Source organism: Hippoglossus hippoglossus, chromosome 7 (assembly GCF_009819705.1).
Source record: "Hippoglossus hippoglossus isolate fHipHip1 chromosome 7, fHipHip1.pri, whole genome shotgun sequence".
Classification (NCBI taxonomy): domain Eukaryota; kingdom Metazoa; phylum Chordata; class Actinopteri; order Pleuronectiformes; family Pleuronectidae; genus Hippoglossus; species Hippoglossus hippoglossus.
In genome coordinates this window covers 6,833,222-6,847,680 of record NC_047157.1, presented here as the reverse complement: position 1 = coordinate 6,847,680, position 14,459 = coordinate 6,833,222, and the positions used below count along the sequence as shown (strand labels likewise).

The following is a 14,459-nucleotide window of genomic DNA, read 5'->3' as shown; positions in this document are numbered from 1 at the left end:
CAACCGCTGGATGCAGAGTCATTCACAGGCACAAAAACACACACACACACACCGTGTCTGTGTCCGTAGACACACACACCCGCTGTGTAGGAAAGAGGCTCTCCACAGCGATGTAATTTGGCCCGGTCACTGCAGGAACACAGCAATGGATAACACTGTCTGAAAAAGTGTCTATGTGCGTTCACGAGTATGCACTTCATGACTGAGGGCAGCTAAAGTGGCACATCCTGCTGTTCATTTTGTTTTCAGTTGGTACCGAATGAATGTGGTCATGTCATCAAAGGTATGGGTCTGGATTCAAAAGAAAACAGCAAGTGCAGTTTACAGTTGTACATCTCTGTCTTAAGATTTTCTCAACAACTGCTTCAGAGTCCAACCCGCACTTCCTCCAAAATGCATTTAATTCAATTTTATTTGTATAGTGCCAAATCCCAGGATGCATTATCTCAAGGCACTTTACACATTAAGGTCTAGGCTTTACAATGAAATAAAAAGAAACCCAACAGTTCCCACAAGGAGGAAATACTTTCCCCTATAAATAATTGCCTCGACCGGTTGGGGTGAGCGGAGAACATTGGGGGCAAGAGGATAGGTGGGTGTAAAAGAGGGGAGAGAAGGGGGGGCAAGAACACTTGTGTAACAGTCATATTTAAGCTCTGTCCGTGTGCTTGTTATAATGAGATCAAGAAGAGTGAAGTCGGCAGTTGATTAGGAGAGCAATTTTCAAGATAATCAAAATACGCACAGGTAGACATTCACTTCATTTAGAGTCCGTTTTGCTTATATGTGATATTTAAAACTAATAATACTAGATATTCAAGCAGTTGGCATTGATTTATTTTTTAATCTATTTCATCCTGCACCATGAACCAGTGTTTATTGAAATGATGAGAACCTTGTAAAGGTTTTGAGATTCATGAACTGATTTTCTTTGTGCATTAGAGATGATAGCTCGCTGACACATTTATTGCAGTGCTGTTCAAAAGGCAGAACAAAGCACGCATTAAATCTCTATGTTTATTTATCCTGCTGCTGGAGCCTTTATGATACTGTGACTGCATTTAATAGTGACTCAAGTGCTTATTCACACATGAGACTGACGAGTAAAATCGTCATCACCTTCTCGTGACAACATTTAAAAGAGGCTTGACAATAATTAAGCTTAACTTCAATAGAGAATAAAAATGATTGGCCTGGATTTTAGATTCAGTGAATCATTTCCAAATCCTGGGGTCACTTCTTGTAGATTTACGCAGTTGGACCAACTTTCAGAAAGAAACATTATTCAGGTTAACGCAGATCATAAATACAGACAAATCAGCTTTCCTTGCCTCTAAAAATTATGCATTAACAGGCAAATTTGTACACTTGACGAAATCATTTTGTCATATTGTGAAACTACTAATACATAAAATGGGTATCTGAAGAGTTATGGTGGTAGTATAGTAGATATTTTTCTAAATGCTGTTCACATCCTGATAGCCATCAATAAAGTAATCTGACAAAAGCCAGTGCCTGTTGCCCTCATAGGACTGTACTAAACACAATCATCGGTTAAAATGTAGCCCGCTCCCGCTCGCTTTTCCAGGATCACCAACCCTATCTTTAAATTGTAATGGAAAAATATACCATTATACCACACTATATATTATCTCTGCTTATGCATACTATTTCTGCTTGTGTAACTGCCAAGATGACATCAGCCATGAATCTGAGACTGTGCTCGTCTCCCCCCACCAAGACCTCGAAGGGGCCTTCAGCCTGTGTCTTAGACCCAAAAAAATAAATCCCAATGTTTTTATGGCTATACATTAAATCATTTGGGGCTCAACAGGGCTCATTGGTGGTCCTGACGGGATTAAAGAGGTTCAGGGGGGAAGAGTCGCTCTTTCATATTGAAAGTATTACTGTCTGTGAGTTCGATAAATAATGTAAGCTTTCCATCCTGTCCTTTGGGCAGAGCGTCAGAAAACTCTCAAAATGTAAATGTTTGCTACAGTATCAGACACATGAAAGGCTGCGTAGGAAGCAAACACATTAAAGCAGTCTTCAAAGTCAGCTTCTCCCATATGCTCCAAGTCACGGGACGCCGCCTGCTGATGATGTGATGAGTCGATTCCCAGGGAATGACACGGGACCATAACATCATGGCATATAGAACAGGGGAGGCCCGCTAAAGACGGTTGCCATGGTGAGGAGGCAGGAGGTTAGGAGAGAGGTTCGCTGTTCAAAACAATGAAAAGTGATACATGACCAGTGACATGGAAATAGAAGCTAATGAACAGCATATAGTGGGGCAGCAACTGACGGTTTAAAATCTGATATATACACACACACACACACACACACACACACACACACACACACACACACACACACACACACACACACACACACACACACACACACAATACAGATAGAGATTATATAGGTTGGTATCATTTTGTTCCATTTCCATGATAGTAGAGCTTGACTGATTTATCGGTTATGTCTTTCACAGACATATCAGTGTTAATGTTTGTCCATATTAAAACATTTATTTTACATTTTATTGACAATGCCGAAAAACACTTTGGCTGTTGGGGATGGTTTCATAGTTTGTCCATAACAAATTGTAGTTTCTTATTATTATTTGTTTTCATATGTTTACAATGATCAACAAAATTTTCACAAAGACAATGCAGGAAAGATGTGCTTTGTATTTTGATTGTATTTACTTTGAATAATATTTTCTTTAATCAAGTTCTATATATTTGTTAATTATTTGTAATAAAGGTTATGGTTAAATTGTAAAATATCTAGCCTCAATTCAATTTCTTTGTCATAAGAGTTTGATAACGACATTGTAGCAATCATAGCAAAAAAGTTGTTGTATTAATATTAGCAGATTAATCACTATCTGTAATTTTAAATCCCTTATATCGTTATTTGGCTCCAAAAGTCTGTATCAGTTGGGTTCTTCCATGTCTTTGGTAGAAGCTGCTATTGCTTTATACAGTAGTAACATTGGATTTGTCATGAGTTGACTTGGTTTGTCACTTAATTTTGAACCAGAACAGTCAGTTACTGTCAGTCAAGTTGACAGATTTACCACTTATAAGTCTTAGTGATTTAATAGTAGTTCTTAATGTCAGCGATGGTTTTCCACCATTGAAACTACTTTTTCAGTTGAGATTGCAAATCACAAGATTACACAGCATTTTTAACATGTTTCCATTCACTGATGTGTTCCATCATAATAATCGAATATGATTAACACATTTGTGTCCACAGAAGAATGTCTCTAATTGTGCGAGTGAGCTTGTTTACCCATGAGTCAGTTTCCCTCCAACAAACTATACCAACATGAGAATGAAGATAATAACACATTTTCTAATGAATTTTCCAATAATTATTTGCTTGTTGTGGAGCTTAGCCAAAGGCATTCTGCCAGTGTGTGTGTGTGTGTGTGTGTGTGTGTGTGTGTGTGTGTGTGTGTGTGTGTGTGTGTGTGTGTGTGTGTGTGTGCATGTCTAAGGATGTGTTACAATAACAAAACTATTATATGGTGGCCTATGATATGTGTATTTTACCATGTGCACAATGGACTTGATAATTATTTTCCTAAGTCTCAGCAGTGCTTGAATTATAAATTCAGTGCGACGGGCTGACGAGGCAGCGTCGCATCGCTCCATTAAATGTGATTAAAAAGCACTGAAAGCAGCTTTTTGCAGCGTGCCCTTGATTCTTTTTAAAATGGAACAAAACAATATGCCAGAGTGACTTTTCTTTTTCTTCTTGTTTCGTGATTAATTTAATTTTTCTCAGAATCCCTGTAGGGAGATGAGGCATTGTGCGATTTCAAGCCGCCATACAGTGCCATGACAGGTGCTGAAACTAACTCATCTATTCTCTGAATACGTGTCAAATAAATGTAGATCATCTCAGAACTGTATTGACACGGTGAGCAGGCAAAAAGAGAATAATCAATGTGAAAACAACATGGAACTTGAAGGAAGAGTTGTACAGACAAAATCAGAGAACACAGATACTTCATTAATTATGTTGCAGCCAGTCAGAGGCTGAGGAGCTCTCTCAGGCTGCAAATGACTGATCCTGGACCAGGGATACATCACGTCCCCCTCTTCTCCTGTCTCCCTCTTCCTCCTCCTCCTCCCCTTTCCTCTCTCAGTGACACTGCCAACAGACGATTCCTGCCAAGTGCCTCCCCAGGAGAAGTGTGTGTGTGTCTCTCTAAATCTGGGAGTGTGTGTGTCTGTGTCTGTGTGTGTGTCTCCACGTTGATGGCAACGTTGGCAGTAATGTGTCTAATGGAAGATAAGCAACCCTCTTTCAGACAAGTCTTCACAGCCAAGCACTTCTCCCAACATCATCATGCTGAGTGCAATAGAGGGAATACTCTATCCCCCTCCATCTCCATGACTACAAACACACACACACACACATGTACACAACTCAGAGTGTACACACATGCAGAGTACAAAATGCAGATGAAGGTTTGGATCTTTTGTCTCAAAGCTGTCTTTATCATCTCACACACAAAGTCCGCAGAGCCTCATACACGCACGCACGCACGGGCTGGATGATGAGTCCCGAGATGAGTTTCAGTCGAAGAGGGACACCTAAGAGAGAGTGCAGCTTTGGATCACCACGCTCAAAACTGCCTGCAATCATTTATCCTCCAAAGTATGTCCCCACACACACACATGCCTGCATGCGCACGAAGAGAGCAAAGGATGATCTCGGCAAGGGGAACATATAGAGAAAGACAGAGTGAGAGTCCTTGACCGCAAACTGACCCCACAGCTTGTTTGTGCCGATTTTGAGGCGTGCGCTCCCATCGAAGGAAGAGGATTCAGAGTTTATTACACACAGCACAGCGAGCGGCAGCAGGCGAGGGAAGGAAGGAGGAGGCAGGGATGATGGAGGACACCATGTCTACATTGTCAACACCTGAACCGCTGCCATGTTCCTTTACGGGTTAGAATGATAAATTGGCTGCTTGAATCAGGAACAACCGATTAGGTTTGTCCACTCAAATGACTTCCTCCGTGACCACAGCGACAGAACAACTGTCGGTGACAGCTGGAGTGAAGTTTTTAGCGCTCCGGGCATATTCTGTCAATTCTCTGCATTGTTCTCTTATCTCCCTGGAAAGTCATTATTCATTTTCAAACGTATGGCAGTGCTGAGCTGTTACACTACTGAATAGGATGAAACAGCTGAGCTGCAATTGTCTTTAGATTCATAGAAACTCAATGTAGAGGCACAGGTTGTGTTTTTGGCATTTAAGAAATGTAAAGTATAAGCATGATGTGGACATTTTGTACAACTAAGTCATGACATACATGAAGTGTTCACTGAAGCTTCTGAAGCATCTGAAGAGACTGAAAATAGCGGCAGACAAAAACATCAGATCTGTGTGGAACAATAACAAGACTGTTGTGTCCCTTCATTCATACATGAAACAAACATAAATGTTGTATTTCCACAAATCCTTTTTGATTTTTGAGGTTAGACTGGTGCTTTTTAAATTTCGTCATCTTGTTGCACGCTTTTTCTTCTGCAGTGATTCAATGACACCCAACCGGAGCTAATTTTATTAACTGTAAAATTGTAAGGGAGCGCTAATTGTTAATCGCTATCATCCGATAATGCTTCCAGCAATTGGTGATCAAATTCAATCAATCTGAGTGCCCTTATGAATCTGCTTGTAGATTAAATGTGGTTATCTCCGTGTCTGCGTTGGGTTTTCTCTGGGTTTGAAACAAACGTGACACAGAACAAGGTTATTCCGAACCGAAAGACTCTGACCAGCAAGACAAATCGAGGAGCTTGTATCTCAAAGAGCGTTAACTTCAGTCACATGGTTTTGATATGAAATGTTTGACATTGACCAGAATCCTGCAGCTTACAAAATATGCAACTAACTGAAAAAACCCTCAAGCTCTTTTAAAATGCAAGAATCGTGTCAAACAGTACGGAGAGAGTCCAAAGATGAGATGACAAAAGTACAGTTGAGAGCTAAAAAAAAAACATTCTCAAATCTCAAATGTACCACAAGCCACAAGTAATTACAAGCTAATGGCTGCTGTTACAACATCTGCAAAGACATGGCTCCTATTTTCATGGTTGAGTAGGTGTGGGCCAAAGGACGATGGAACAGCCGACGGCTAACAGTCATCACAATGTTTAGCCAGGCATTATTAATAATAATATCATGGATCATATCTTTAAGTACACTTTGCTCATGAAAGAATATGCAGACAAAGCAGGGGGACATAAAATATTGATTTTGAATTCCTGAGACAACCAAGCAGTGTGTGTAGCAGAGGGAAGGTGCAGCTACAGTAATAATTTCTTTCCTCTCCGTAGTTTATCCCAGGCTGCCCTGCAGCACTTGTCTTCTCAGTGACGAGTATATACTGAGGTCAGGACCTAAATACGTTGGCTCTACCTACTGCTGAGCACCAACAAGCTTTAAAACTGTCAGCCTGTCTGCTTCCTCGCCCATCCTTCCTGTTTGTTCTGACACTTTGCTTCTTACACTTTTATGTCTCCTTCTGAGCAACATGGATACTGAGTGTGTGTGTGTGTGTGTGTGTGTGTGTGTGTGTGTGTGTGTGTGTGTGTGTGTGTGTGTGTGTGTGTGTGTGTCTGTGTGTGTGTGTGTGTGTGTGTGTGTGTGTGAAAGGGCTCCATGTATTTCAAGTCAGGAAGAAATTTAGTTTAAATCACATGATGGAAAGAGCTTTGAAAGCAAATATGGAAAGAATATCAAGGTATTACTGTGTTACTTTGCACAATTACATAAAGGTTAGGGCTTACATTACATTTACAACTGCAGCTATATGTCATATTTATTATCTAATAATCTGATGATCATTTATTCAACAAATTGTGAGAATGCCCGATACATATTTTTGGGTTGTCAAAGACTCACAGGTTTAGCGCACAACTAAGAAACTGGAACCATTAAATGTCTTATTATTATGATAAATTACAATTATTAGAGTTGTTGATTTATTTTCTCTTGTCCAACTATTTGGTTATAAGGCTAATTATTTCAGTACTGATATCTGACAGTACTGTTGTTATTTTAAACTGAGATGGACAACCACACTGACCTCATTCATTCTGGATGTTTGGGCAAATATTGTAAATAGTAAACTGGGTAATAAGGCTAATTGATGATAGCAAGTTAACCAATAAAGCTGAAAGGTTATTGAAACCTGCAGGACTAAGTCCGCAGATAATCCGGAGGCTCTCATTTGGACATTTGCGTTCACACGTGCACCTCCTCCAGAGAAAGTGCGGAGAATCTTCGGACTTCAATGCATGTCTGAAAGCAGCTTTAGCAAGCAGATAATTAAACCTGTTAGTAAACTTGTTTACTTTCTGTTAGGGAAAGGATAAGAACAAAGATGTGGTTTTATGGAGGTTATGTTGCTCAGAGAGACTTGTTTTTTACCATGAAGTTGCCAGGCTTTTGCTTTTTTTTTCGTGGTAGATAAAGACATTAAAAGAATCAATGCATACTCTTAGGCGAGTTATATTTGTGTATTTGATTCTTGCTCTGCGATACACTGGCGACCTGTCCAGGATGTACCCCGCCTCTCGCTCTGCTGGGATTTGCTCCAGCCCCCCCCCCCCCCCTCTTAGAGGAAAAGCAATGATGATGGATGGATGGAGGTTTGGTTCTTTTTTATAATTCAGAGAAATGTTTTTTCAGTATTACTCTAATTTTAACCAAATATCTTTACAAAATCTCTCTGTAACCAAACAAATGCTCATGTTATTAATTTAGAAAATGCCCAAACTATGCAATGTTTATTCAATGTTAATTCAGTGGTACTTTTATGTTCATCGCTCATCCAGCTAACTGTGTTCTCTGCACATCTCACAGTGAAAAACTCAACATTATGCACCTGATTTGGAGTTTTACATGACAGTGAGTGGGAGGCGAGGAGCAGACGGGAACATTTGGTGTCTGATACTGCAGAAGACGTGAGTAAACCCCACAAGCTGCTGCTGAAACTTTGCCAGGGATACTGCATTGGCCACTGTTAAATTTTTAATAGTCTAACAGTAGAGTGGCGATGCTGCCTCTGTCCTCCAGCTTGCTTTCAGCTTGCTCCCACGCCACAATTATATTCATCATGCAACTCACCCAAAAGTAGAAAAATAGGAAAAAACAGTGGGGAGATGGTGAAAAAGAGACAAGGAGGCTTATCCATCTCAGGCTGTGATTGCATCTGTGCCAGACCTCAGTTTACACTCACCCATCCCTCTGTATTCTCCTCAAATACTGTCATAGTGTAGAGGAGCAGCCAGGCCTGAAGCCTTGTAAGGTGGCGAAGCAGCCGTGAAGGGTTCTGTCTTCACTGAATGGGAAATGATTCATGTGTTGAATTGGAAAATAATGGTTCAAATCCAATCTAATAATAGGAGTCAGAACGAGGCTGGTTTCTCTGAGGATGGAGGTAAAAACAGGGTGAAGATATGAGTGAAGAACTGCAGGTGTGGATAACTTCTTTAGTCAAGTCTTGACTTTATGTGGGAAAAATAGTATATCTTAAATAAGTATAATTTAAATCCATTAATGAGTAAAAGGGCAAGATCTGGTATTTTGAAAATAAAACTGTGAACAAAAAACTGTGTCTTTTATCGTTGCTCCTGCTGTCTCATTGCAATTTGTTTTCCTCTGCAAAGTTTTACCATCTCATTGGCCGAACAGCTAAATTACCCTTAGCAGATTAATTAAGCCAATTGATTGGCTGGAACAATCTCCTCGCTGGATAACCACGCTCTAATTAGGAGTTAATTGAAAAGTATCAATGACTAAAACAACGTCTGGGCAGATACAGACCAGCGGCACTGTGAAATTCAAGTAACGTTTTTCCTAACTGGATTTCTTTAGTTTCTGATACTTTCTGATACTTTTTTGAATTTTCTCCACCTTTTCTTGTTCAGTAGTCCAGCTGGTGGAGAGCCAGTGCAAACAATGGATGAATTATGACTTCCAGGGGCTCAGACACCACAAACACACCACACATTTTTTAGTATAGTTAGGGTCTGACACTAGTGCATACAATGTCAAGCTAGATGAAAACAATAGGACGGACGGGGGGGGGATTCAGCTTTATAATATGTGAGAGGGTGACAACGTTAGCCAACTATCTATCATCATAGATTTATGAGGCAGTGTTCTCAAATTTAAATTAAAGACACTAAAAAACTGCTCCTAACCTTTGAAAAATGTATTTCATGCAATATTTGTTCAATAGTGACATTCATTTCAGCGGATGTTGTCGTCACTGTCAAACAACTCATTTTCTGTTGACATTTTTGGTTGATTCCTTCATTGTTCATCGTTCAGGAGTGTTTTTTACCAGGAGCTGAATTCTCCGCAGAGGTCTCCACCTCTCCAAAATAAACAGAACAAATCATTTAAACCAGTAAAAATACAGACCGAAGCAGTTTCACCTTGATTCTGTGTTTTCTTGATGCTCTTTGGCAGACAGGGCACATCCGAAGGGGCTGTTTGCCCAGCTTGTTTCTCTGATAACTTAAGATAACTTTTGGATAACGTTGGATAACTAAATCCTTCATCCGACTCAATGTTTTAAGGTTATAAGGAAGAAGCAGTCGTTTGGAAAGGCTTTAATGTCTACTGGAAAACAGAAGAAGGCTGCTGACCCTGTCCTTGTGTCTTTTGTTTGATATGACTCACTGTGGTGAAGCTCACTCTGTGAATTCAAATCATATCTATGGACTGTAAAAAAAAAAAAAACTCTGCATAGAAATATATCGATATTAAAGAGGTGAGCCTAACCTTGTCTTCTTTGTCGTTTTTCATCATTCCAGCGTTAAAAAAATCTTCTGACAACCCTATTGGATTCCACTTTATACAACAGCATGTTACACTGTGTTCTGAATATTTCATTAATCATTATATTTATTCATTTCTTGCTATTTCAATGAGAAATGACAGTATATGAATCTACTGACAGACCTCAAGAATGTACCGCTGCTTTTCATTCATTTTACCCTCAGGTTGAAATAAACACACACACACACACACACACACACACACACACACACACACACACACTCTCTCTGTTCTAACATATCTCTTCCCACCAGCATATTATTCAGTGTGAAAACACACTCAGCTTCTTTATGTTATGTATTTACTAACCTGCCATGAGGTATTACTAATGTTACTACACATAGCAACAGCTTGATGAATATTTTACACACTTGTACACTACATTATTTAACATGACATCAGTACATTAGGACAAAAGCTCTAATGGATGGTCTTTGATAATAATAATGTAATCGAGCAGGATGGACACTGCTAAATCCACAGGGACAGACAGACGCGTCCCAGTGGGAATCAGTTACGTAGCTGGGGCTGTGAGAATATCTGGGCAGGAGTCAGAACCAAACATTCAACACCTTAAGGTCTCAGCTGGTAAAACCTGAAGACACAGACCTCACTGGGGAACACGTCAGTAGAGGATTAAATCACATGTTACAGGTGTAAGTATGAAGAGGTGAAATGGCAGAGACGCTTAAGAGACTGAACGAACAACACCAGACAAAAACAATCACTGCATCTACAGTGATGGGATCATATTTGAACATGGGGTCTCATTCACCCCCTTCACATTTAATAAACAGATATAGGAGTGACATACAGTCGATCGTCTCATCTCACTCTCAGAAAGAAAGTGAATATTTCCCAAAATTTCAAACAATTTCTTTCGTTAATAGCTAACATTCCTGAGTTCTGCTTCCTCTGGAGGATGCACTCGCTCTGTGCTGCTTGCAGAACGACTTTTAACTCAATTCCCTCTTCTCAACTTTCAATGAATCCTTTTCTGTGGGTGCGGACATGCTCATTCCGGACACCAGTGTCTCACGTTAAAGGGAGTGGGAATCTCATCCGTGTTGAAACCATGAGATTTAATCAAACTGAAGCACCGTTATGGATGCACAGTGCAGTTTAGTGTTTATGGGATGCAAACAGAGCCGCGGGTGTCATACAGTGTGCGGGAGCTGTTTGCTGTGTGTGATGATGATGGAGCACATTCACAGGGGCCAGAGAGGCTGATCGACAGGAGGAGAGTCATTGCCTCAAGGGCACCGAGGCGTTCAGACCTGCTGGCCATCACTTCCACTCCATCTCCCTTCCCTCTGCTCCTCGCCTGCTTTTTTTCAAACGCGCTCGGTGGCGTCGGCACATCTGCCAGCCTGACACCTGTGGAGGTCGGCAGAGTGGCTGGGACAAACCAGAGAGCCGTGACACACATTCCTCTCTGTGTTAAGATGATATGACGTAACCAAGTGTAAACACTGGAGGCCATTTGGGGAAGCTCTCAGACAGAGAGGAGGAGGCCGATGTGAGCTGGGGCAGAGATTGTTCATCAGATGTTAAAAGAGGAATATTAACTTCTCTCAGCTGAATAAATAAGCCAGTGATCAGAAGAAAGGCGAGTGAGGAGGAAACTAAATCCTGTGTCAGTCATGAGCCCTGAATCACTGCACATCACGAGAACACAATCCTTACACTCCGAAACAAGAGGCTGTGGAAATTTACTTTGATTTCTTTAGAAGCCCTGAAAATTTAACTCAGTTGTTTTCTATGAGCCATGGGACTTTAAATGAATACAATACTTACTGCCTTAGTTCTAACCATAGACTGTAAATAGAGATCGATGACACGTCTCCACTTCCTCCCAATACTCAGAAGCCAAAATATCCCATATACGATTGCTGCTATCTTGCGCATTTGGAGCTGGAGCCAGAGTCTGCCCAGTATAGCGATCAGGGGCGGAGCCGTGGTTGCAAGGTGACATCTATACATACACTTGACCAATAATGAGTCAGTCGCAGTTGTCAAATTGTGACATCCACCCCATTTTTACCGCATCAAATAACTAATTAAAACGTAACTTACCAGACATACATTATGCATACATCGGTGTGATAACAACTACGTACAATGACAGAAACCATATTTGCGAAAATAAAATCAAATAAAATTTGATGTGTATTTACTTTTTAGGTTGCTCCCTGTCCCATCCATTAACATGGAAGAGGTGGGATTTAAGACCTACACTGCAGCCAGCCACCAAGTGGCAATTGAGACGCTCTGGCTCCACTTTTGCGGAGCCGTCATTTCTTCCATCGTTTTTACATTTTTTTGTATTTCTTTTTTTCTCTGCCTCCAAACCATTACATGTGTTACGTGAACATCACATTTCAATTCTAGACAAGACCATTCTATAAATCTATAATCTATAGGTGGAAGATGTATGAATATATAAATGTATACAAGACTGTACAAGCCTTGTTGGAGTTATATGATGGATAATAGACATGTGCTCACTGACTGACAGGTTGATGATACCTCAACCATTGACAGTGCAAACCACAAGCACTTTGGGTTTACACACACACACACACACACACACACACACACACTGTGGCATCAGTTGTTATCAGCCTGCTCTTTGTTGAGCCCCCCCCCCCCCCTTCTCCTCTCAGAAGACAGCATCAGCACCTGAAACACCATGAGGAAGGAGGAGGGGGGCTGTGGACCTACCGTTCCCGGAGATGTGGTTCTCCACCTCCCCGTGCCCAGCCTGCCTCGTGGCGACACTAAGTTGGATGTAGAGTCCCACCATGAAATGCAAACTCCTCAGCAGCAGCCGAAACGCTCCCATCTCTTCTGGTGTAGATCTGCTCCCCTCGCTTCTTTTCACATCGGGTGGAGGACACCGCGTTTGGAAGGGTCTCTTTCTGTCTTTCTGTGGTATTTTAAGATCCAGGTGAGTTCCTGTCGGGCAGAGGAGTGAGGTACCTGGGAGGAGACGGAGCTGCAGCCTCTCTCCACATCCAGCGCACTGACTGACGCTCTGCTTCTCCTCACTGCGCTCTGCAAGGGGCGGAGGGACACTGCTCACTGACGGGGAGTGCCGCGGCTTGAGATGAAGCTATATCAATTATAAGAGGAGGGATATTAAACACACGTCTACTAACCTTTATCTGGACCACGTGCAATTTTGCGCGCTTTTTATGTAAAGACCAGAAAAAACCTTCCTATCATCTGTATTATTATCATGTTTTGTTAATGGTAGATAAATACGTAAAACAAAGTACAATAAGAAAAGATTTCTACAACCAGGTAAACAACATGGAGGCGCTCCAAGCTACATTGACTACCTTACCATGGACAGTATTCTGATATTAACCTGATTAAGACACTAGTTTGAATAATGCCGCGTTCTTTTAAATCTCCGAGCTTGGAATTTCAGAACCCCCGAGTCTGAAGTTGCAAATTAATCACCACCTCAAGTCGTAATTTCGGCTCACAAGGTCGGAGGAACCCCACCACTTCAAAATCCAAAATAGCCCCCCCGTATATATCTACAGTAGTGAAAGGTGTTGTTTTTTGTTTTAATTTGCACGGCCATTAAATGTATCGTGCACATACTGTCCAATTACTGCCTGTGGACGTTTTACTACAGTGTTAGTGCGTGAAATGCCGCGTAATGCATGTGTATTATGAATGACTAATGTGAACATTGTTCCTGCGCAACTAGAACGCTATCGCTAATGGAAGACTCTGCCATGTAAACATAATTTTCTGATTAACTTACAAATTAGGTCAAACTTGTAGTCAGAAATGATCAAACTAAGCTCTGAAGTAGTCCGTCCTTGATCACATTACGTAAACATGTATACGTCTTTATCACATTTTAACGTGCTAATGGAGTTTTCAAATTTTTTGCAACATCGAGTTACCGACACAGGTCCTGGGTGTAGCTAAACAAGATGGAAATATAAAAAGAAGCTGTAGGTGTCTATGCTAGCATCGTACATTAAGCTATTTCAGGTTAGGGTTTTAAAACTGGTGGAATAATGTTGGACACAATGAAATGAATCATAATCGGGCTACACTCTGTAACATGTAAACAGGAATATGAAGGGAATATTCTATAAGCAACTCATGTAAACACCATGATCAAAATAATGTCTTATTTTGAGTAAGGCCAATAGTTGGAGTACATGTGTCCATGTAAACATTGTTTTCTAACAGAGAGGGCAGACAGCCTGCCTCAACTGTGTGTTGTTTACTTGAGATATTCTTTCATGGTGTTGTCACCAGGGTTCTATGTATCCTTTGAGCAGATGGTTATTTATAGTAGGAGCTGCAGATAATCATGTTGTGCTCTTAAAAGGCGCCACATTATGTATATATGCCGTTTTATACATTATACACATTTTATAGATGCAGAAATTCCTGTATTGTGACTGAGCAGCTAAGACTGATTAGACTCGGCTCTGCACCAGTTGCTGCGAACAATCCGACAATCCCAGAATCCCACGCTGTATTTTACAACTCCAAACATTTCGTCACGGTTTCCCGAGAGAATGAGAATTTA

General features: G+C 40.9%; 1 protein-coding gene across 1 annotated transcript in view; it reads right to left on the bottom strand.

Moving 5' to 3' along the window:
• The window catches only part of LOC117765305 (V-set and transmembrane domain-containing protein 2-like protein), a 47,429-nt gene extending 34,477 nt beyond the window's left edge, over positions 1 to 12,952 (bottom strand). The window contains 1 exon segment of the mRNA XM_034591763.1: positions 12,617 to 12,952. Within this exon segment, the coding sequence (XP_034447654.1) occupies positions 12,617 to 12,737 (121 nt within the window). The 5' untranslated portion in view covers positions 12,738 to 12,952.
• Between the last annotated feature and the right edge of the window lie 1,507 nt (positions 12,953 to 14,459).